The sequence below is a fragment of the Geotrypetes seraphini genome, chromosome 3 (genome assembly GCF_902459505.1).
Source record: "Geotrypetes seraphini chromosome 3, aGeoSer1.1, whole genome shotgun sequence".
Classification (NCBI taxonomy): Eukaryota; Metazoa; Chordata; class Amphibia; order Gymnophiona; family Dermophiidae; genus Geotrypetes; species Geotrypetes seraphini.
Window position 1 is genome coordinate 284,504,817 of NC_047086.1, and position 24,653 is coordinate 284,529,469.

General features: G+C 43.9%; 1 protein-coding gene across 4 annotated transcripts in view; it reads left to right on the forward strand.

The window, feature by feature from the left end:
- Positions 1-24,653, forward strand: part of CCDC88A (coiled-coil domain containing 88A) — a 612,058-nt gene that overhangs the window by 244,441 nt on the left and 342,964 nt on the right. For all 4 annotated transcript variants that reach the window (XM_033936818.1, XM_033936819.1, XM_033936822.1 and 1 more), the window contains one exon: positions 10,056-10,202. In XM_033936818.1, the coding sequence (XP_033792709.1) occupies positions 10,056-10,202 (147 nt within the window). The remainder of the gene's footprint in view (positions 1-10,055; positions 10,203-24,653) is intronic.

Sequence of the window (24,653 nt, forward strand, 5' to 3'; positions counted from 1 at the left end):
TAGCTAGCCAGCATGCTTTCATATTTTTGGAGCTTGGGGGCCATCCCCTGTGTAGCTGCTCACATCCCTGATTTATCAGGAGCTTGAGCAAAGACTGTTTGCCTCTGTCCCGGCTTGACTGGGCTTAATAGTGGACTGGCTGTATGGTCCTCCCCACTTCGTGGTGTAAAGTTTTCCAGGGGTTGAGGCTCAGTACAACATCAATCCGACTGGCAGCCTGAAGACCAAATTCATCATACAGACGTGTGAGGCAGAGTTCTCCATTTGTCCAAACTGCACTCCTAAGCTGAAGCAGGCAGGCACATGGCACAGTGAGTAAGACTATTATAGCCTGTTGGGAAAATTGGGGGGGGGGGGGTTCTCCAAAAGTAAGATTTGAAGGTTTCTGTAGCCAGTGCTAGGGTCCTCCACCTCTAAATCCCCTTTCCCTGCATTTTTTGTACCTCAAGGGAGTCCCCAAGTGCTGTTTTTGGTGCAATGTTGCTGGTGGCAGCTATCTTTTTTTTTTTTCTAAAGCCTCCATCTGCCTCAAAACCCCTTGATTTTGCTTAAAATTGATAGGGATGGACCCCTCAGGCCTTTCTACCTCTGTATCATGCCAGGTTTGTGCTGAATGGCTGGCTGAGGAGCGTCCATCTTCTGCTTTAGTCTGAGCACAGGAGAGCAGTGCTCTTTCTAAGGATTAGCTGGGCGCATGCAAATTTTTTCTCATGTGAACCAAAAGTTGTAAAAAAAATTTTTGTGTGAGTAAGTTTCCAGATTTACAAGTATTGCAAGTGAGTGACCAAGTGACCTAGAATTTGAGCGATTTCTCATGTGCTCAGCTTAGAGGGAATATAGGACAGGAGCCTTGGGCTCAACTTCCTCCAAGTCCTCTAGGATTGGGGAACCACAGGACACTTAATCCCAGGAAAAGAGACCCTTTCCAGAGTCCTCTGAAGGTACAATGGCAAAATGATGACATGTGATTGCTGCAGAGCCCAGGAGGACTGGCAGGAGGTCCTTGGGACCTCGGGACCCCCAGTACAAGACTTCACCCCAGATTGAACTGCCTGGGGTCTTCAAGGTCTGCATTAGGTGCAAGGAGGTGGTGGTGGCGACACAGGGGAACAGTACTCAACATATGCCCCGGTCAGAAGAAGACACAGAGCTGGACCAAAGAGGTTCAGTCCAACATAGACTGGGAAGATGTAAAGTCCGTTTCCATGCCATTATTGTTCCATGTTGCAGTTTCTCTGACATTCTTGTTCCCTGCATGAGAACAGTGGTCAAGAAGTGGTTGTGGCCCTAGACCATGGGAAAGACCCACGGTGTGCTGGTTGTTCAAAGCCTGCACGCTTCCAGACATCATATGTACCTTGCTGTGAAAATTGAAGCTGGAAGTTCCTCCAGCACTCTTGCAGTATTCAATTATGAGTGGCTCAGCTACTTTGACCACATTCTTTCCTTTGCTTTCAGACTTCACAAAGCTAGTCACTGACCACTTGGAGTTGCTAGATGGGTACCTGCGAATGGCTAAGACTATGATCAAGCTTTACCCTATGGCTTTGGATTTCTAGCAGTTGTTTGTTCAGCCAAAGATAGATTCACTGATGGTGCAGGTCACCAAATGAACTTCCTTGCCCAGTGAAGGAGGTATGATGTTAAAGGATACTCGGGACCATAAAGTGGATGTGGTTATCAAGAGACAATTGGAAGCTTTGCCCTAGGATTTAAGGCAGCATCCGCGGCTTCCTTTGTGACACATGCTTGCCTCAGAGGAAGAAGAGGACCCTTAAATGCTCCTATCTGGGGTGAATTATATAGATGCTGTGTACGATGATATCAGAGTCATGAACAATGTGCCAGTCTATGCTGTCTCTGCACAGCGGATGCTGTGGATCAGAGAATGAGCAGGAGATTCAACCTCTAAAGCCACATTGAGTAGGCTTTCCTTTCAGAGTCAGATTCTATTTGGCAAGGGTCTGGATGGCCTCATGGCTACTGTTATGGACTGTCTCCCTAAAGCCTTGCTGAACAGCAGACCCCAGATGGCTCGGGGTTCAGGTTGTGGGAATTTGAAGCTCTTGAAGATCCCATCCTTATTCATGAGGCCAAGCAACGCAGAGGTCCTTTCAGGGGTCATGGCAGAGGTTCAGCGGGACTAGAGTCAGCAAGCCTCTGGCTCTCGCTCCTCTCCAGCTTCCAAGAAAGCAATTATGCCAGGACAAGGGACCAAGCCCCATGGATAGGGACAGGCTGTTGGCTTATTGGTTGGTTTGAGTTCAGATTGGCGCAGACATCTGGATCCTAGTGGTTGTTCAAGAAGGCTACAAAATCAAGTTCTGTGCCTCCCTTCCTGACCTTTTTGTAGATTCTCCAGCTGGCTGGCCAGAGAGAGCCCTTGGAGTTTGGGAGACAGTGCAAAGGCTACTGAATCTTCATACCATAGAGCCAGTCCAAGACAAAGACTTGGACTTGGGCAGATACTCCATATACTTCATCATGCCAAAGAAAGACTCCGATGACTGGAAGCCAATTCTGAACCTCAAATAGGTCAATGAACATAAGAACATAAGAATTTGCCTCCGCTGAGTCAAACCAGAGGTCCATCCTGCCCAGCGGTCCGCTCCCGCGGCGGCCCATCAGGCCTAATTGCCTGAACAGTGTCCCTGACTAATTTTGTAACTGCCTCTAATCCTATCCCTATTACCTACCTCTACTCCTATCTGTACCCCTCAATCCCTTTGTCCTCCAGGTACCTGTCCAGACCCTCTTTGAAGCCCTGTAGCGTGCTCCTGCTTATCACATCCTCCGGTAGCGCGTTCCATGTATCCACCACCCTCTGAGTGAAAAAGAACTTCCTGGCGTTTGTTCTAAACCTTTCCCCTTTCAATTTCTCTGAGTGCCCCCTTGTACTTGTGGTTCCCCGTAATTTGAAAAATCTGTCCCTGTCTACTCTTTCTATGCCCTGCATGATCTTGAAGGTTTCTATCATGTCTCCTCTAAGTCTCCGCTTTTCCAGGGAGAAAAGCCCCAGCTTCTTCAGTCTGTCAGTATATGAGAGGTCTTCCATACCCTTTATTAGCTTAGTTGCTCTTTTCTGGACTCTCTCAAGTACCGCCATGTCCTTCTTGAGGTACGGCGACCAGTACTGGACACAGTACTCCAGGGGCGGGCGCACCATTGCACGATACAGTGGCAGGATGACTTCCTTCGTCCTGGTCGTGATACCCTTCTTAATGATGCCCAACATTCTGTTTGCCTTCCTTGAGGCTGTGGCGCACTGCGCCGACGCCTTCAATGATGTGTCTACCATCACTCCCAGGTCTCTTTCAAGGTTACTCACCCCTAGCGGTGATCCCCCCATTTTGTAAGTGAACATCGGGTTCTTTTTCCCTACATGCATGACCTTGCATTTCCCTATGTTGAAGCTCATTTGCCACTTTTTGGCCCACTCTTCCAGCGCTGTCAGATCTTTTTGGAGATTTTTGCAGTCCTCCTTGCTTTCAACCCTGCTGTATAATTTGGTGTCATCCGCAAATTTAATAACCTCACATTTTGTTCCTGCTTCCAGGTCGTTAATAAATATATTGAACAGGAGCGGTCCCAGCACCGACCCCTGCGGAACTCCGCTTGTGACCCATTGCCAGTCTGAGTAATGGCCCTTTATTCCAACCCTCTGTTTCCTGTCCGCCAGCCAGTTTTTGATCTATCGGTGGACCTCCCCTTGCACCCCGTGGTTCCATAGCTTCCTTAGCAGTCTTTCATGTGGTACCTTGTCGAAGGCTTTTTGGAAGTCAAGGTAAATGATGTCTATAGATTTCCCTTTATCCACCTGGCTGTTCACCCCCTCAAAGAAGTATAATAAGTTAGTGAGGCATGACCTGCCCTTGCAGAAGCCATGCTGGCTCGGCTTTAGCTGCCCAGTGTTTTCGATGTGTTCCCAGATGCAGTCTTTAATCAGCGCTTCCATCATCTTTCCCGGGACCGAGGTCAAGCTCACCGGCCTGTAGTTTCTTGGGTCTCCCCTTGAGCCTTTCTTGAAGATGGGCGTGACATTTGCTATTTTCCAGTCTTCCGGAATCTCTCCAGTTTTTAAGGATAGGTTGCATATTTGTCTAAGTGGCTCAGCTATTTCATTCCTTAGTTCCTTGAGTACCCTTGGGTGAATGCCGTCCGGACCTGGCGATTTGTCGCTCTTTAGCCTGTCTATCTGCCTGAGGACATCCACTTTGCTTACCTCTAGTTGGACCAGATTTTCATCCTGATCTCCTTTTACGATCTCCTCGGGTTCCAGAATGTTGGTTGTGTCCTCCCTCGTAAAGACTGAAGTGAAGAACTCATTTAGCCTGTCAGCTATCTCCTTTTCCTCTTTTACCACTCCCTTTCTGTCTCCATCATCCAAGGGTCCCACTTCCTCCCTTGCTGGTTGCTTCCCCCTGACGTACCTGAAAAATGATTTGAAGTTTGTTGCTTCCCCCGCCAGTCTCTCTTCATATTCTCTTTTTGCTTTCCTAACCACTCGGTGACACTCCTTTTAGTGTTTTTTGTGCTCCTTTTGGTTGTCCTCTGATTTGTCCTTTTTCCATTTTTTGAATGCTGCACTGAAGTACCACATGTCCGCATGGACACCATTAGGTTGATCATAGCAGCAGTGGTGCTGAGGGAACTTTTGCCTTACTCGATTTGACAGAAGCCTATCTCCATGTTCCCATTTTTTCAGCCCACAGGAGTCACTTGTGGTTTCATGTGCTGGAGCAGCATTTCCAGTTCTCTACATTCCCCTTTGGCCCAGCAACAGCACCTCATACATTTACCAAGGTAATGGTGGTGGTAGAAGTACACCTCTGCTATGCAGGGTTCCAAGTACACTCATATTTAAACAATTAACTAATCGGAGCCCCGTCCACAGAGGAAGGTGAGCTGGCAGTTTCAAGAATGGTCCAATTCCTCCAGGACCTGAGATGGATAGTCAGTTTCAAGAAGAGTTAACTAGTGCTGACCCAGAGTCTGGAATACCTGGGGGTTTTGTTAGACACAGCCTTGGGCCAAGTTCTTCCAGAGCCACACAGACTGAAGCTCCAGAAGCAGATTTCAGGCCTGCTATAGAGTCCAAGTCCCTCGGTGTGGCATTATTTCCATGTCCTGGGGTTGATGGCAGCAGCCATAGAGATGGCTCCTTGGGTAAAAGCGCACATGAAGTCTCTCCAAGACTCTTTTTTTCTCTCACCGGTCTCCTCAGATGGACTCACTTCAGCAGCTGCTTCCATGGTTACCAGAAGTGAGGAACAGCTTGCAGTGGTGGCTATAGACAGTTTCCCTCTCGAGGTACATGCCTCTACATTTCATCCTGGGAGATACTAATGACTGATGCTAGCCTTTACGACTGGGAGAGTCATTGTAATGGACACTTGGTTCAGGGTCATTTGTCACTGGTTCAGCAAAAGTGGTCCCTTAATTGCCTACAACTCAGAGTCATTCGGCTAGCACTGCTGGCCCTGGAGAAGTTTCTGGCGGGCAAGGTGGTCGAAGTTTTCTCGGACAGTGTGACAGCGATTAACTATTTTCCACAGGCAAGGTGGCACCAGAAGTGCCCCATTATCCCTAGAAACTCAAATCCTCTTTCAGTGGGCAGAATCTCATTTACAGACTCTCTTGGCTGTGCACTTATCAGGAGCATTACATAGATTGTGAGCCTTCCAGGATAGATAAAGCTGCTTAAGTACCTAATTGTAAACCACTTAGATTACCTTGATAGGCAGTATATAAATACCTAAAATAAAAATAAAATTCTGATTTGGCCTCCGCATCAACAATTTCTTCAATTAGTTGTCCTGAGTCAGTATTTTCATTTTTAGGCCCTTCCATTTTTTTCTTGGCACAGCTCCTCACACTTTCTCCATGGTGATGGTGGTGGTACCATCCTATCTGAGACAAAAAGACATTCAGGTGCATTCCTACCTAGACGACTGGCTCATTCGGGCCCTATCGTTGCAAGAAGCTCAGTGGGCTATGGACCAGGTGATAGCTTTCCTACAGTCCTTGGTCATCAGTCACCTCCAGCTGTCTCAAACCCTGGAATATATAGGGTACAGTTTGACACGGCTTTAGGAGTGTGTTTCATCCTCGGGCAAGAAAAGAAATACTTCAAAAGCACATTTGACAGTTATTGAGGATATCATGTGTCCAAGCTTAGGATTACGTGCAAGTGTTGGGGTCCATTGTGGCTGCCATGGAAGTAGTTCAATGGGTGTAGTTTCACATGAGGCCTCTTCAGCAATCTGTTCTGAGCTAGTGGCCGCCGGTTTCTCAGGATTATGATTGGTGGTATCATTGGGGCATGATATTGGCTCCACCCAGTTGACTTCCAGTGACAACTGACACGAATCTGTCAGATTGGGGAGCCCACTGTTTAGAGCACTAAGCACCTGACCAGTGGAACGTGGAAGAGCCCCAATGATCGATCAATTGAAGGAGTTAGTGGCATTCGGCAGAGCCCTGGTGGCCTTTCAACTTTGATTGGAGAGCAAAGTGATTTGCATCTTATGCGACAATGTTATGACCAGTGGCCTATATCAACAGGCCACGGGGCAGTGTTTCACTATCTGTGGAAGTGCACAGGCTCTTGAGCTGGGTGGAATCCCACTTGCAGATGATCTTGGCTTCACACATTGTGGGGAAGTTGAATGTGCAAACTGATTTCCTCAGCTGGAATCTGTTGAATCCCAGTGAGTGGCAGTTATTGAGGACAGAATTCCAGCTGATAATCCAAACATGGGGAATGCTGGCGATGGATCTGATGGGCACAAAGAGCAATACCCAAGTGGCTCGGTTCTTCAGCAGGCACAGAGAAGAAGCATCTGAAGGGAACAGTGATAGGCAAGGTGTTGGAGCGGGTGAACTGACACCCAGGGCTAGTAATTCTGGTAGCTCCAAATTGACCTCATCAACCATGGTAAGTGAATCTTGTCTGGTTGATGGCAAGTAAACCAGTTTGATTGCCAGTAATGTGGGACCTTCTCTCTCAAGGGCCATCGACATGGAGGACCCCTCCTGCTTTGGTCTTATGGCCATTGAGAGGGCAAAGCTCAAACAGAATGGCTACTTGGATGAAGTGATAACTACTCTCTTACATGCCATGAAGTGGTCAACATCCTCAGCTTATGCTAGTGTGTGGAGCGTGTTTGACTCATGGTGTGTTCAGTGAGGCAGTTCACCCTTTCACTCCCACATATCCTGGCCTTTCTGCAGGAGGAGCAAGCGAAGGGTCTTGCATACAATTCTCTTTGAGTTCAAGTGGCAGTTATGGTATGCTATAGGGGTCGGATTTCCCATTCGTCCTTAGCTTTGCAGCCAGATGTGGTGAGGTTTCTAAGGGGAGTGAATCAGCTGAAGTCTCCACTGCCCAGAAAGAAGCCTTAATCTTGTTCTGCGAGTGCTGTAATGCAATGTTCTTCAACCACTGATCCGTGGACTGGTGCCGGTCCACAGAAATTTCCTGCCGGTCCACAGGTCCAGCACGTGCATCAGGCCCAAAACAGTGTTCTTCAACCGCCTATCCACAGTGCAATCAATTCGGCGTTATCTTCGAGCCAGCTCCCTCTTCCTCACTGATTCAGTGCACAAAGCCAAGGGCAGTGGTTCCTACGCGCATCCTGCGCCTGAACCGGAAGCCTTCCCTCTGACTTTGCAACATCAGAGGGAAGGCTTCCAGATGAGGCATGAGACGTGCAAGGAGCAGCTGCCTGCAGCTTTGTGCACTGCATCAGTGTAAGAGTGAGCCGGCCTGAAGATAACACCGGGGGCGGCATAAAATGGCCAGGCGGGAGCAGGCCAGAAGGTAAGGCATAGCATGGAGGGAGGGAGACAACAAAGGGGAGAATGATTTTATTTTTGAATTTAGTGATTGAATTATGTCAATTTTAAGAATTTACATTGGCTGTCAGTGTGCTTTGTGTAGTTTAATTTTGTGGTTAACCATTATGTGTTGTTAATAAGATTATATTGTGTATCTGTGAAAAATGAATGGAAAAATAGTGTTACAGTTAGTACTATTATGGGGGCGGGGTCTGGGGTGGAGATTGGGTAGAGATGGGCGGGGTCTGGCCCACGACTTAGCCCAGTGTTCTTCAACTGCCGGTCCACGGACCGATGCCAGTCCACAGAATAATTCTTTTATTTCTGCCGGTCCATAGGTGTAAAAAGGTTGAAAAACACTGCTGTAATGAGCTCCATTTGATCCATTAAAGGATCATAAGATATCATAAGAACATAAGTATTGCCGCTGCTGGGTCAGACCAGTGGTCCATCATGCCCAGCAGTTTGCTCATGTGGTGGCCCTCCAGTCAAAGACCAGAGCTCTACCTACATACGTCCGTGTTCAGCAGGAACTTATCTAGCTTTGCCTTGAATCCCTGGAGGGTGTTTTCCCCTATGACAGACTCCGGAAAACGTTCCAGCTCTCTACCACTCTGAGCGAAGAAGAACTTCCTTACGTTTATGCGGCATCTATCCCCTTTCAACTTTAGAGAGTGCCTTCTCGTTCTCCCTACCTTGGAGAGGGTGAACAACCTGTCCTTGTCTACTAAGCCTATCCCCTGGTCAAGATGGTGTTTTTTGTGGCAATTTCCTCAGCTCAGAAGATTTCAGAGTTGCAAGTGTTATCCTGTAGAGACCCGTTCCTCCGTTTTTCAGAAGAAGTTCCTTCCTGCCTAAGGTAATGTCAGACTTTTATGTCAATTAATCTTTATTTTTGCTTTCCTTTAAGGAGCATGCCTTTGGTCAACAAATCCACATGTTGAGGCTTTTGCATGTCTATCAGGTTATGTTTCAGTTCCTGCAAGTCACCAATGACTTCCAAAGATCTGATCATCTCTTCGTGTTATTCTCCGGCAGGAAGAAGGGGTACACAGCCTCGAAGGCAATTGTGGCATAGTGGATTTGAGAAGCAATAGCTTTGGTGTACATTTTGGCATAACGTAAGCTCCTGGCAGTATTTAAAGAGTTACGCTGGTTTTCTCTGGAAGAGATTTGCTGGTCAGCAACGTGGACATCTGAGCAAACCTCGAAGACATTAGAAAGATGTGACAACACGAGTGGATGCCATCTCCGGGAGGTCTGTTCACATGGGGGCGTGTATGGGGTCTCTCCCAATATAAAGAGTGCTTTATTACATCCCCCTAATCTCTGTATTCATCTGCTGCTGACACTAAGGAAGGAAAAATTATGTTTTACCTGATAAATTTATTTCCTTTAGATTCAGAAGATGAATCCAGGATCCCACCCTGTGGTTTCTCAGTTAGTTAGGAGGAAACGTTTAGTAGAGATGGTTTCTTGTTTGAAAGTGTTGGCAGTTCAGTTTCTCTAATAGTTTGTTATTAGTTTTCCTCAATGTATGGAAAGGAGGTGTTTTGTTTTTTTTAATTTCTTTATTCATTTTATGTCTTACAATAAGTGTACAATAAATATCGAACAAATATATTACAATACCACTTGAAAATCTACAATATCATACAACAAGATTTAACCCCCACCCCCCTCCCAAATTCAAATACAACTATATTATATCTCAAGGTTTTTTTTTTTAAGCCAGTTTTAATAGCTCATGTTTTATTACAAGCAATACTGATTGACCAGGGGGCTTACTATCCAATAAGCCAGAGTACTCTGTCTCCACCTGCTGGTAGATGGGCACAACCCACTAGTCTCTTGATTTATGCATCAAAAGGAAGGAAAATGATCAGGTAAGACATTTTTCTCTCACCTGCACTGCAGAATATCAGCTCCTTTACTATTTTAGTTGCTTAATATATTGTGCCCTATAATTCCGCATTTTGAAACTGGGATTCTTGCTATAGTCTTATCTGAACTCTTTTTAGTAATGAGATTGAAATGGAGATCTCCTTTTGACATAGGGCAATTCAATTGTAGAGCCTGCTGGTGATTCCCAGGATATGTGCAGGAATTTCTAAGAGGAGCTACTCTGATCTCTTACACTATGACACAAAATTGTGTATGTTTAGCTTTCTTAAGTTTATTTTGTTGCTTTATTGATATCCTCATATTTCATGTAGGAATTAAAAGAAGACAATCAAGTACTTTTGGAAACAAAGACAATGCTGGAAGATCAACTAGAGGGAGTCCGAGCTCGTTCTGACAAATTACATGAATTAGAAAAAGAAAATCTACAGCTAAAGGCTAAATTTCATGATATGGAGATGGTAAATATATACTATAATTTATGATGTCTTTTTATTTAATACTTTAAAATGTGCTATTTTCTGAGGAAAATGGAGATTTCTATATGGTGAAAAAATGTAGTTTTTATTTACATTACATTAGAGATTTCTGTTCCACCATTGCCTTGCGGTTCAAGGCGGATTACAAAAGAATTACAAAAAAAATGTATTACAAGAATAAGATATCTGGTAATTTCTAGAGGAGATAAAAAGTAGATGAGGTTGCTTTGGGGAATCAGGAGGTATTGGGAAGTGGGAAGGAGCTAGCGGTATTAAGTTGTTTGCAGGAATTTCTTGAAAAGTAGCATCTTCTTTTCTGAATGTTTTGTAGTCTGGGGTCATAATTAGTAGATTGGAGATTTGGTTGTCGAGTTTTGCTGCTTGTGTGGCTAGGAGACCGTCATATAGTTTTTTTCCATTTGACTTCTTTGATTGGAGGGTGCATGAATGGAGTATGGGTTTACCTGTGTCTAGTTGATGTAGTTTGGATGAGGCGGTTGTTCAGGTAGGTTGGGCTGTCGCCGTTTATGGTTTTAAATAGTAGACAGTAGAATTTGAATAGTATTCTTGCCATAATTGGAAGCCAGTGTGAGTTGAGGTATGCCTCTGTGATGTGGTAGTGTTTCCTCAATGAATATATAAGTCTCAGTGCTGTGTTTTGGATTGTTTGTAGTTGTTTTATCGTTGCTGGGCAGGGGAGGTAGAGAATGTTGCAATAGTCTAAAGACAGTGGTTCCCAATCTATCCTGGAGGACCACCAGGCCAATCGTATTTTCAGGATAGCCCTAATGAATATGCATGGAGCAGATTTGCTTGCCTGTCACTTCCATTATATGCAAATCTCTCTCATGCATATTTATTAGGACTAGCCTGAAAACCCGATTGGCCTGGTGGTCCTTCAGGACAGGGTTGGGAACCACTGGTCCAAGAGACCTAGGACTAGGGATTGTACTAAGAGCCGGAATTGTGTTCTATCGAAGAATTTTTGAACTTATCTTAAGTTTCTCATAACTGCAAATAATTTCTGTATTGTTTTATTGATTTGTGGTTACCTGGTGCAGCATCTATCTATCGTCATTTCTAGTAGTTTTAGGGTGGGTTGAATGGGGTAATTGATTGAGTTAATTTCTATATTGGTTATAGTTGGGACTTTGTTGTTTTCGAGGAGGATGAATTTTGTTTTGTCTGGGTTCAGCTTCAGTTTATGATCTTTCATCCATGTTGCTACTGTTTCTAGTGTTTGGTATAGTGTGTCTGTCATAGAGGGCTTGGGTTGATCAAAAAGTATGAGAATGGTGATGTTGTTTGCATAGCTATATAGTTTGTCCAGGCAGGCACCGAGGGATCAATTATTTAATTGATTTGCTTAGTAGGTTGATTTTGCATAATTAGTATGGCAAGATGTATAAGGTTTCAATGAACAATGACTTTTGGACAATAAGTTAACCAAAATATGAAAAAGAGTTTTGCTTATTTAGGAATATTTGTTATCCTGCTTTCTATACATGAACAGTAAGCTGAGAACTAGAGAAACCAGGTTCAGATCCCATTAATGTTCTTTGTGACCTTAAACAAGTCATTTAATTTTTTATTTCTCAAGTACAAACTTAGATTGTAAGACTTCTGGTAACAAAGAAATACCTACTGTACCTAAATGTAATAATCTTAAACTACTACTGAAAGGCAAGAGCTAAATCTAATGGTCACAACCGCTTAAAACCTTTGCTTGCTCTGTCACACTCCCAACACTTCGTTTGGTCTCCTCTCATTCTCGACTGTCGCCTGCCTTACCCTTACCCTTATCTCCACCCCCCACAGCACAAGCAGCAGAGGTAGCAGTTGAGCCTGGAAGAAGCAGTGGTGCTACTAGCATATCAAAAACCAGTAGGCTACATTGCTGGTGCAGTTCAGGCTGCTGTGGAGCAAAGCCCATTAGAATTACACCATGGCACCATTGGAAATGGTGACAGGGAAGTGCAGGATGAGTGACACACTGAACAGCAGCTTTTGTTTACCCAACCTGCCAGTGATGAGGTGATCAGCAGTAGCTATTGCCCAAGATCAGGAAGCCTCTGTCAGGGCCCCACCACCATGCACAGCACAGACTCCTCCTGCAAGCACAGATCATGCTATCGCTCTGCACTAGAGAATGACACGGTGGCGGTTTACCCGCGGCCACCGTGTTTAGCCGCGGGTAACCCGCCGAAACGGGGAACGAAAACTAGCAGTCGTTGCGGGGACGGGGACAAGGCCATTCACCGCCCCGTGGAGCCCAACTCCACCCCCAATGGCCCTTGCGGCACCTTTTCTTCTTTAAAGTCTCCTCTTCAGGGCAGCTCCGTTTGAATCGGGAGCTGCCCCAACCCTGAAACACTGCGGCAGCCACAAGGGAAGGAGTTGTTTGGGTGTGGGAGCCCAACTCCACCCCCAACGGCCCTTGCGGTGCTTCTTCTTTTTTATCTAAAGGTTTCCTCTTTTCAGAGCAACTCTGCCTGTCTGACCTGACTAAAGGAGCCACAAGGGAAGGAGTTGGCCAAGTGAGGGAGTCCAAGGTGGGGGAGAGAGACCGGGAGAGAGACCGGGTCGGCGTGGGAGGCCAACTCCACCTACCCTACTCTCCCCTCCCCCCCCCCCCCCCCCCGCAGCCTCAAACTAATTCTTTTGATTCAGGGCAGCTCCATTGCTATCGGGAGCAGCCCCCAACTAACCAGGACACAGCATCCCACGGCTGGGGAGAGCGTCCGGGCTGGCATGGGAGACCAACTCTGCCTTCCGACGCCCCCCCCCCCTGCGACCTCAAACTAATTCTTCTGCTTCTGGGCAGCTACATTGCTATCGGGAGTTGCCCTAACCAAGACAAAGCGTCCCATGGCAGGGGAGAGAAACCGGGTCAACGTGGAAAACCAGCTCCACCTCTCGACTCCCCCCCCCCCCCCCCACAATCTTTGTGCAAACGTATTATTGGTAACGACGGGAAACCAACATAACAATTAACACAGGAAGGAATCACAACAACCAGCAAACATGAAGCTCTTATTGATCCTATTGATCTATTTATTAAGCAATAACGTTAGGGACGTTATCTCACTCTATCCAAAACTTCACTCCGTTCATTACCCTGACACACCCATTAGGCTTCTAATTAACCAACAGGAAGAAAGAGTAAATCATATTAAAGTAATCACAAGTAACGGTAGACCACACCGTACCCTCAAAAAAAGGACAAGGGAAATAAAACCCATCTAAATCACCACACTCACCATACCCATCACAACTACCTCTGTTCCCTGCGCTTACTTCAACACTAGATCAGTAAGGAACAAAGCTTTCTTAATCAAAGATTGGATCATCAGCAAGCAGTTAGCCTGCCTCTTTCTAACAGAAACATGGCTACTGTCTGAAGAGGATCCAATACTAAACGACCTTATACCAGATAACTATAAAATTCACATGTTAAACCGCAAAGACAGAAGAGGGGGAGGACTGGCAGTCATCCTTAAGGAAGAACTCGAACTTGACTTAGTAGATTCCAAGATAACCAACCAATTAGAAATACTAGCATGCAAAATTAGTAACAAGGAGCTAGAAGAGTCCCTCTCCTGCATTCTATTTTATGTCCCGCCAAAAAGCTGGTCAAAGGCCAAAGAGGACTTCTACAAATTCATTCTACAAAATTCAATTACTCCGTCTTACAATATTATAGCAGAAGACGTAAACCTACATTTAAAGAATGAGGACAATCCCGACACGAAAGATTTTAAAAACTTCCTATCCTCACTCAACTACAATCTCCCTTCATCCACACAAACTCATGAAAAAGGCCATCAGTTAGATTTGGTAGCTATGTCCACAAAGGAGATCCTAAATCCTTCTATTTCTTTATCCGACGGTATCTGGTGCCACGATATCTGGTCCGATCATTTCACCTACTACTTTAACTTAATCTGGAATCAACCAAAAGCAAAAACTCACCCAATGATAAAAAAAGAACATCTCACAAGGGGCCACATCAACCCAGAGGAATACTGGGCACATTACGTATCACGTGAGGAAATAGATGAAGAGGATGATTTCTGGGAACAGTGGACGAAAACAAGCACATCCATCTGAGATAAAATTGCCCCTAAACGAAACAGAACAAACCGCTCAAATAAATATAATAAATGGTTCGACTCTGAACTATTAAAAATGAAACAATCAGTAAGACGACTAGAAAGGATCTGGAATAAAACAGGAGAAATATCAGACCGGAACAATTGGAGATCCAACATAAAGTACTACAAACAATTGATAAAAGAAAAACGAAAAGCATTCTACTCATCCAAAATTCATACATCCAATATGAGTTCAAAAGGAGTCAACACTAAAGAACTGTTCAACTTGGTTACAAATTTATTTGATACCACACGTCACAATCAATCCATGCATGACACGAAACTTCCATCAGCAGATGATCTAGCACAACACTTTGACTCAAAAATTATGAACCTAAGGAACAATTGTCCAACAAACAACATACATGCACATCAAATAGCCAACATACATGAAAATGAAATACCAGTGGATATGTTTTGGAACTCCTTTCAGGATCTAGAATGGAATAATTTCATCAAACTCTATAACAAGTATACTAAATCACACTGCATTCTAGATCCCTGTCCCCCTGACATTATGAAAGCAGCCCCATTAGACTTTAAACTAACACTGTGGAGTTATCTGACCAATAAGTTCAAAAATGGAAAATTCCTAACGAATAACGGTCACATTATAATCACCCCAATTCCAAAAAATCATAAACAATCCCTAACATCAGTAACCAACTATAGACCGGTAGCATCCATTCCATTCTTCGTAAAAATAATGGAAGGTTTAGTACATACCCAATTGATGGACTACCTTGATCAGTTCTCTCTATTACATGAAACCCAGTCTGGCTTCAGACCTCTGTTTAGCACCGAGACGGTGATTGCAGCGACCCTAGAATACTTACGCAACTTATTCAGCAAGGGCCATAATGCCTTAATCATGCAATTTGACATGAGCTCGGCCTTCGACTAATACTAAGCCATCTTGATTATTGTAACATTGCCCATCTGGCAATCTCCCTGAAGCAAATGCAGAGACTACAACTGATACAAAATGCAGCAGTCAGGTTGATCTTCGGGTTGAAGAAGTCCGATCACATAACCCCTTCCTACCGACTCCTGCACTGGCTGCCAATGGAGGCACGTGCGAAGTTCAAGCTGGGATGTCTCTGCTTCAAGGTACTATCTAGTCTAGCCCCTAAATATATAACTGACCTCTTCTCCTTCTCAACCAATAGACATAAGAGAAGAACAAGTTCAAGTTTCAAGTTCACTTTATTTTTGATGAATCGCCTATTTAAAACATTCTAAGCGATGTACAGTTAAAAACAGATTATAAGGGAACACATAGTCATATTAGTAATACATTAATAACAGCTAAATAAATATTTGTTAAATAATTACATAAAACAGAAAAGATCCCTATATATAATGTTAAAAACAAACATGAAAAGAGGGGAAAAAGTTACAAATTTTTCTCTTGATGGAGGAAAAAAAACATAAATTAGGGAAAAAACAAAGGGAGGGGAAGAAGAAAAAAAAAAAAAAAAGGATATTAATTAATCAATAAAGGCATCATTGAATAAAAAAGTTTTTAAAAGTTTTTTAAAAGAGACAAGATCTCTATCTTTTCTAATAAAAAGAGGCAGAGTAGTGTTCCAGAGTTGGGGAGCTAAAACTGAGAACATATCGTTTCTCCTTGTTCCCACACCTTGTTGAACACACCTGAAGTTTGTTTCCCCACCGGCTAGAGGATGCAAATTTAAGAGACATCATCAACAACTTCTATCGTATCAAGCAGCCTTATGGGGCAAAGACCTGGAAAAACTAATTATTATTATTATTATTATGTTCTTGTATACCGCCATACCCAAAGAGTTCTAGGCGGTTCACATCAATTAAGTTAGGATCCGATCTGAACACGGATTTACAACATTCTATCGGGATTAGAAGCAACGAGGAAGGAAATGTTTGAGTTATAGCAGGAATTTATCAAAGTTGGATTGGGAGGAAAAGGGAGAGGGAGAAGAGAAGGGTGTTGGTATATTGCGGGAGTGTTGGTTTATTGCGGGGGGAAGGAGGGTCAAGGGTCCTGTTCGCGGAATAGGTATGTTTTGAGAAGTTTTCTGAAGTCGAGGTAGGTCGGGGCCTCGAGCATCATTTGGGCTAGCCAAGGGTCCGACTTGGCCGCCTGGAAGGCAAAGGTTATTGTCGAGGAATCTTTTGAGCTGGCATAGTTTTATGGAGGGGAAGGCGAACAGCTGAATTCTGCGGGATTTCTTATTGGTGCAATACATAGTGAAGTGGGAAGAGAGGTATTTTGGTGATAGACCAAATACTGTTTTGTAGCAGATGCAGGCGAACTTGAAAAGGACTCTGGATTCGAAAGGTAGCCAATGTAGTTGGCGGTAGAAAGGGGTGATGTGTTCCCATTTGTTCAGGCTGAAAATGAGGCGGACGGCTGTGTTTTGAATCAGTTTTAGTCTTCTGGTGGTTTTCTTCGTGGAGCTCAGGTAAATGATATTACAGTAATCCAATATGCTGAGAATAGAGGATTGTACTAGTAGGCGGAATGCGGTGTTGTCAAAGTATTTTTTTATGGTGCGGTTTCCAGAGGACCGAGAGACCTTTCTTTACAGTAAGGTCGGTGTGATTTTCTAGGGATAGGTGTTTGTCCAACGTGACTCCCAGTATTTTTAATGTTTGTTCTAGTGGGAAAACTAAACCTTTCACTTGGATTGTAGTGTCTTTGATTTTGTCTTTAGGGGTGGCCAGGAAGAATTTTGTTTTGTCCGGGTTTAGTTTTAGTCTGAAGGATAGCATCCAGAGTTCTATCTGACTGAGTATGCTGGTGATGTGGGCGAGAAGTTCCTGGGATAGAGTGGATAGAGGGATGACTATTGTGATGTCATCTGCATAGATGAAGAATTTGAGCTTGAGTTTGTGTAGGAGGTTGCTGAGGGAGGCGAGGTAGATATTAAACAGGGTGGGGGACAAGGGGGAGCCCTGCGGAACACCGCAGGAGTTATCCCAGCTGTAGGAGAAGTTGTCATTTTTGCGGACCCTGTAGGATCTGTTTCATAGGAACCCTTGGAACCAGTTAAGGACCAGGTCTGAGATGCCAATGTGGGCCAGGCATTGCAGGAGAATGGTGTGGTCGACTAGGTCAAACGCACTGCTCAGGTCAAATTGCAAGATAAGGGCGCTAGAGCCCTGACTGAAGAGTGTGTGCAAGTGGTCGAGTAAGGAGGTTATAATGGTTCCTGTGCTGTGGTCCGCGCGAAAGCCCGATTGATTGTCGTTTAAGATGTTGAATTTTTCCAGTTATGCGGAGAGTTCTGCTTTTACTGCCCCTTCCGCTATTTTGGTGAATAGAGGGATGCTAGCAATTGGTCTGTAATTGGAAGGGGCGTTGGGAGGTTCCTTTGTATTTTTTATGATTGGGGTTATCAAGATATGGCCTTGCTCTAGAGGGAAGTTTCCTGCGGATAGTAGGGAGTTGACCCATGATAACATGTTGGCTTTGAAGTGGATCGGGGCAGATTTCATAACGTTTGGGGGGCAGGTATCTAGTTTGCAAAAGGAGTTAGTGTATTTGTTATAGTATTTGTTGAAGGTTTTCCAGTCTAATGTGGTAAATTGGTTCCAGTTTAGGTCAGATCTAGACCCTTGATCAGGTTTAGCTATGTCGGTGTCAGTGAGAATGGGGAAGAGCTCAAGGGGATTGGTCGTGGTAGGTAGTGTTGATCTTAGTTTTAGGATCTTGGAGTTGAAGAAATCTGCTAGGGTGTTAGCGGTTAGTGTTGATTCTTCATGGTTGTTGGTGAGTGTTTCGATGTTGTAGAGGTCATTGACCAGTTTAAAGAGGCTGCTGCTGTTGGTTGTGATGTTGCCAATTTTGTGGGAGTAGAAGTTTTTTCGTTTTTCCTTGGTAAGGTTTTTGTAAGTTTTTAGTTTGAGTCTCCAGGCAGTTCTGAGTTCCTGGGTTCCGGACTTTATCCATAATCTTTCTGATTTTCTGAGGTCCCTCTTTATCCGTAGCAGCTCTGAGTCGAACCATCCCTCCTGATTTGTGGTTCTGATGTGGTGGGTTTTTATAGGGGCAATTTCGTTTAAAATATTTGTGCTGTCGTTGATCCAGGCGGACATGAGTTGATCTGTTTCTTCGTTTTGTTTTGTGTTAGTGTCGTAGTGGGACCAGAATTCCGCTGGGTCTATCTTTCCTCTGGTAGTGTGGGTTATGATGTTTCTTGTTTTGCTGTTTTTTGAGTATTTTTGTTGGCAGCCAATGGAAAAGTCGCATAGTCTGTGATCGGACCAAAGGGAGTCTGTCCAGTTGGATTGTTTCCAGTATAATTTGGGGTTGGTCGGCTCTTTGGAGGAGAATGTCACCAAGTCTAGCTGATGGCCTTTTTGGTGAGTTTTGATTGGGGGGGGGAGGGGGGGGTTGAAGAAGCCTAGTTGGGAGGTGAGTGACCAAAAGTCAGCAATTTCTGGTTGGTCTGCTTGCTCCAGGTGGATGTTGATGTCTCCGCATAGGATGTTGTAAGGACTTGTTAGGTAGTTAGTTAGTAAGGAATCAGCGAAGTCCTCTTTGGCTAGGGACCATTTTTTTGGTGGGATATAGAATAGGGTGATAGTTAGAGAGGAGGCCAGGGATTTAGAGGTGAGGGAGATGGCTAGTATTTCAGAGTTGGGAGAGGATTTGGTGTTAAGTACAGTACAGTTAAGCTGGTCTCTAAAGATTATTGCTAGGCCTCCGCCTCTTCCCCAAGTTCTGGCCAGGGAGAGAATCTTGTAGCCTGGGGGCAGACAGTCTTTGATTATGATATCCTTGTCTGAATGCAACCAGGTTTCAGTGAGTAGGACAAAGTCGGGGTTAGTTTCTGTCAGCCAGTCTTTGATAAGAATGGCTTTGTTCCTCATTGATCTAATATTTAGGTAGAAACCTAGTAGGTTCTGGTGGCTGGGGTGGTTGGCTGGGAACAGTGGGAGTAGGACAGTTTTTTTTTAGTACTCTAGGTTTTTTTGAGCAGGGCTTGGTAGGTTTGCGGGAGGGTGGCGGGCTAGGGTACGGAATCGTATTAGGGTGAAAAAATGGCGTGTGGGATGTGAGCGTAGGTACTTTGGGTTTTAATGGGCGATATAAGGAGAAGTGGACCGGGATAGTGGTTGCGTATGATGGGTCTGCAGTGCAGATCCTAAGGGTGATGAGATAGAGTAGAAGTAGTCCTGCACATTGAGGAGTGTTTGGCCATGCCATGGTGACGTGCTCGTAGGGGAAAAGTGAGTGTCGTTTGGGAGTTGCCAAGGGGGATGCTGAGGGGGGATAAATGGGGGGGATGTGCGTATATATATATATATATATATATATATATATATAAATATATCTATATACACCCCCCCTTTTTTTTTATTGATTTTTTTTTTTTTAATTATTATTTGGTTACGGCAATGGAGTAGAGTAGTGCAAAGTAAAACAGGTTAAACAGTGCAAAGTAAAACAGGTTAAACAGATTAAGCGGGTTCAAGCAGTGCGATAAAGCAGTACAGTATAAACTTTTCTAGGTTCTAACGGGTAAGCAGGTGCAATGCAAAAAACACTATGGTCAGGTTCCGTCTTGCACGGGGTCAGATAGTATCATTAGACCAGTCGCAATAGTGTAGGGTGACCTGGCTGTGTCTGGGCCGGGCTATGAAGACAGGACCCCGCGTGGGGGGCGATAGTGATAAGAACAAATAGTGCTCTCCCGGCATGAAAAGTAATAGCAGCCCGGGTGTTTGGAGGTTGGGAGTTGCTATCTGGCTCCGGGTGATGGGACTAGGCTCACCAAGTGAATAAGTCGTTTGCAGTCGCTTCGCAAAGGCACGTGCTAAGGCGCGCACACCTTAGACGTGTGCCTTTGACGGCACGCCGAACGGCTGCCCGCCGTTGGTGCAGCGGCTAAGAAGGGTCGGGTTCGGGAGGGGGCGGAGCAGAGTTCCCATGCTCCTCTCCTGTTGGCTCCCACGAGGCTCGGCAGCCCGCTGGCAACAGTGCGGGGGCCGAGAAAAAGAGGCCGTGCTCTGCTGGTGCAGCGGCTAAGAAGGGTCGGCTCCTGTCGGGTTCGGGAGGGGGGCGGAGCAGAGCTATGGTGAATTTAGGAAACACCTAAAAACATACCTGTTCTTGAAATACCTAGGTAACGAATCTGGACAATAGACCCCATCACAATCCCACCCCCAAATCTGATCTTGTAAACTGTTAAGCACTAATCTCTAACTATGAATGTTCCATTCAATTTGTAGAATCTTTCTAATTCATTGTAAACCGCATAGAACTTCACGGTCCTGCGGTATATAAACTGTTGTTATTATTATTATTAGTAGTAGTAGTAGTAATCCCTCTACTATTTAACCTCTACATCAGACCTGCCCTAGACATAACCCACAAACATCAAATCCCAGATTCACTCCTTTACCAACAACATCCAACTATATCTACCGCTGGGAGAAATCCACGACCCCCAGATCGAGAAGCTATAAAACTGCCTCTCAGAAATAAAAAACTGGATGTTCATCAACAAACTGCAACTGAATGCCTCCAAAACAGAACTCCTTTGGATCGGCAAAGAGTACTGCAGCTGCACCTATCACTCTCTAATCTAGGAGTCAACCACCATAACTGCTAAAGACCAAGCACACAGCTTAGAGATACTCTTCAACTCTAACCTATCAATAGGGTCTAATGGGATATCATTTTTTAACAGCCAGTACCAGGTAGACAATTTATTCAATACCAATGGTACTTTCAGTATCTGGGCATTAAGGGTCCCATAATTCATGGCATCTCCCCACCTGACCTTTAGCAAATAAAAATAGCTTTGCACCTAGATGTGTGCCCAAAACTGAGAGCATGGCACCTTCCATGTGGCCTGTACCTGACTAAATGTTGGGAAGTGCCCCTCTCCCCTCATCATCGTATGATACACTGAGCAGCAAACATTCTTGCCCATTCCTGAAACCTTGACCTCCCAATTCCCAGAGAGAAATCACCATCCCCTACCAGATTCAGGAATGGAGATGCCTTCCAGGGGACTTCTATATTCTCATCCACCATTTCCAATCCATCTTAAGTGATGATATGAAATGAAACTTACAGTTGTGTTGCAGAGTGTTGCTCTTGTTCATATAGTCATATGGTCCTTGAGAGTATGGGGCACTCCAGCTTTCCATCCATCGGGCAAAAATTTAGTTTGACCATTAACAGCCTCATATATAAGCCATATTAAAGCTGAAATATTATATTACCTAATATTTAGAAGTCCCAGATCCCCCCATATGTTTATCTAGGGTTAACTTTATCCATATAAAGGCTTCCACTATGGAGTAAAACATTTAGTCATCTTTTTTTCAACAATCCAAATGAGTATAGTCTGAATACCGCAGTGCCTCTTAAACTGTGTGCTCCTAAGAGATTCTGGGTGTGTTATGAGAGATTCCAGAATTTTACTTTATTTAAAAAAAATTCCCTTCATAATTATACACTAGAATAGATGACATATACATCATATACACAAGTCTGTCAATGTCATGAGTGTCTGTGTGAGTAAGGATACAGCCACCCAGACAAGCATCATTCTTTGATGAGATTGGTCCTTGAAAACTAACAGCTAGTAATGTTATTCTTATTTTTATTGATCAACAAAGCAATCAAGGCTTTGTTACCATTTGGATCTTCTTATCTTTGCAAACTTGGATTTTCAGCTCTAACAGAAATTAAATTGAAAAAAAAATGACTGCAGATGGTGGATAATGAAATGCGTGTATTTTTATCAACTATTGAGCTATGTTTTGAGTTAATTTGCACTCAATAAACAAACATATCCATCGCATTGATTAGCAATTCTATTTACTTTAGTTTCACTATTATTACCCATACTAGATAGTATACTAGATAGAGTTTGAGTCCGACAGGACAGATAGGGAATTGTGATAAAGTACTTGAATGTAAACCACTTAGGATATAAATGGTATATAGATAAATAAATAACTCTCAAATTTAATTTTTTGTTGATTTTGCAATTTTATAATTTCAATTCTGTTATGTCACTTCCGGATTCCATACACTAGGCGGTACATAATCGAATTGAAAATACGTCTAAAACCCCGCCTAAATCGGCACTTGAACGATCAAAAAGACAGGTCATCCAAGTGCCGATAATCAAAATGGGTTTTAGACATATCTAAAAACAGCTTAGGCCTTTTCAATGCTGAATGCCTTTTCAACCCAGAGCTGAAAGGGGCATTTTTGGAGGAATGGTTAGGGCAGGAGGAAGGCAGGATGTGGGCCTACCTAGATGTAGTTGTCCTGCAGCGATAATCAAAAGTTCAACGAGACTTCCTAGATGGAACTTATACATTGTGACTTAGGCGATTTAAAAACAGGTATAAGTGCCCAGGTATCAAAAGTGATCACTGACCCCCCCCCCCACCATAAAAATAGGAATAAAAAAGTACATACCTAATCTAATCTTCCTTTGTGCGTCGCACATACCTATACAGACTCAAGGCGACAGATCAAAGAGGAAGAGGGTATAGAGAAATAGAGGGGACCCAGAAGTAGGGGGAGTTATATAGAAACCAAGACTGTTAATTGTCAAAGAGGTGAGTCTTCAGGTTTTTGCTGAATGTAGTGTAGTTTTTCTTTGTCCTGATAACTTCTGGTAGGTCATTCCGGGTTTTTACACCCAGATAAATTAGCATAGAGTGGAAAATTTGCTTGAAGTGGAGGTTTTTTGTTTTTTGGTAGATTTAGTTGGATTCTGTTAAGGATTCTTTTTGATGTCGACCAAACATTAGAGAATAATTGGATGAGAGGGGCTGCTGAGCTTCCGTATAGGATCCGGTGTAGGATACAAGACGATTTGAAAATTATTCGGGATGATATTGGGAGCCAATGTAATTGCCTGATGAAGGTTGTGATTGAGTCAAATTTCTTTAATTTGTAGATTAATCTAACTGCTGTGTTCTGGATGAGTTGTAGTTTGTGGACGAGTGAAGTGTTGATGCCAAGGTAGGCGGAGTTGCAATAATTCAGTTGAGGTAGGACCATCATCTGAACGATCAGAGCAAAGTGGTGTGGGTGGAAGTATGATCTTGTGAGTCGCAGTTGACGCATAGTGTAGATGGGCTTTTTCCGAAGGTTAGATATTTGTGGTTCCATTGTGAGATTGTCGTCTAAGATGCAGCCTAGTACCTTGGTGGATTTTTCCATTATGAGAGTAATGCCTGATGGAAGAGTTAGGTTAGGTATGACATTCTGTTGTGCGGTGCGGAAACCAATGGCTTTGGTCTTAGTGGGGTTCAGTTTCAGCTTGTTGTTCGTTGCCCAGGTTTTTGACTTAACGATCTGGACGATCAAACAGCTGGACATACAAGTAGATGATTCTCAAAAAAAAAATTGGGGGATATATTTTTTGAGAATGGACTTTGGACGTTTCTACTTTGGGCGACTAGTGACTTAGGCTCAAAACATACTTAGACTTTTTTTTTTTTTTTTTAAATTACACTGCTGTATGTGTTCAATCCCATCTCACAATCCAGCAGTTGCAGAAATCCATAAATCAGGCAATTTGCAAGCAATTGGACCTCTAAAGCAACGCTGAGCAGACTCCCTTTTAAAGTACAGATGCTGTTTGGCATGGGCCTAGATGATATTATGGCCAGTGTACAAGATTGCCGGTCCAAATCTTTACCAGACCCCTAGTACCTAGAAGCCAGGGGGTCCTTTTGCAGCTCTCGCCCATATTCCACAGGAGCCTCTACCCAGAGAGCCTTTCAAGGTTCCAGAGATTTTCCGAGATGTCGACGAACCAAGGTTCAGGTTCCCGCTCAACAATGCTAGTTAAAAAAAACATGATAACGCTAGCCCTCAAGATACTCCTCTGAAGTTTAAAATGTTTTTATTTGCTGATACACTTATTGTAAGTTTTTAAAAATGAATAAAGAATTAAAAAAATAAAAAAGATTTCCCTTTCGGTCAGACTATGAGATTATGAAAAGTCTCTGTATATACTCATATTTAAAAGGGAGGAATGTTTGATCTCCATAAATGTTCTTGCTTTTATGTTCTTGTTAAACTTCTATTTTTCTTGCATTCATGTTTCCTCTCTGAGACTTGTTAATGTTTTCCTTGCATTATTGTTCATTCAGTGATTGTGTTACATGTATCTCAGCAGATCAGACACTTGTTGGGGGAGATCCCCTTACCCTCCTGTCTCCTTCTATAGGGAAGTCACTGGCTTTGGTACGAACTGAAGGGGGCCACAGAGATCGGGGAGAAGGAGTAGGAGCTGAAAAGGTGTGA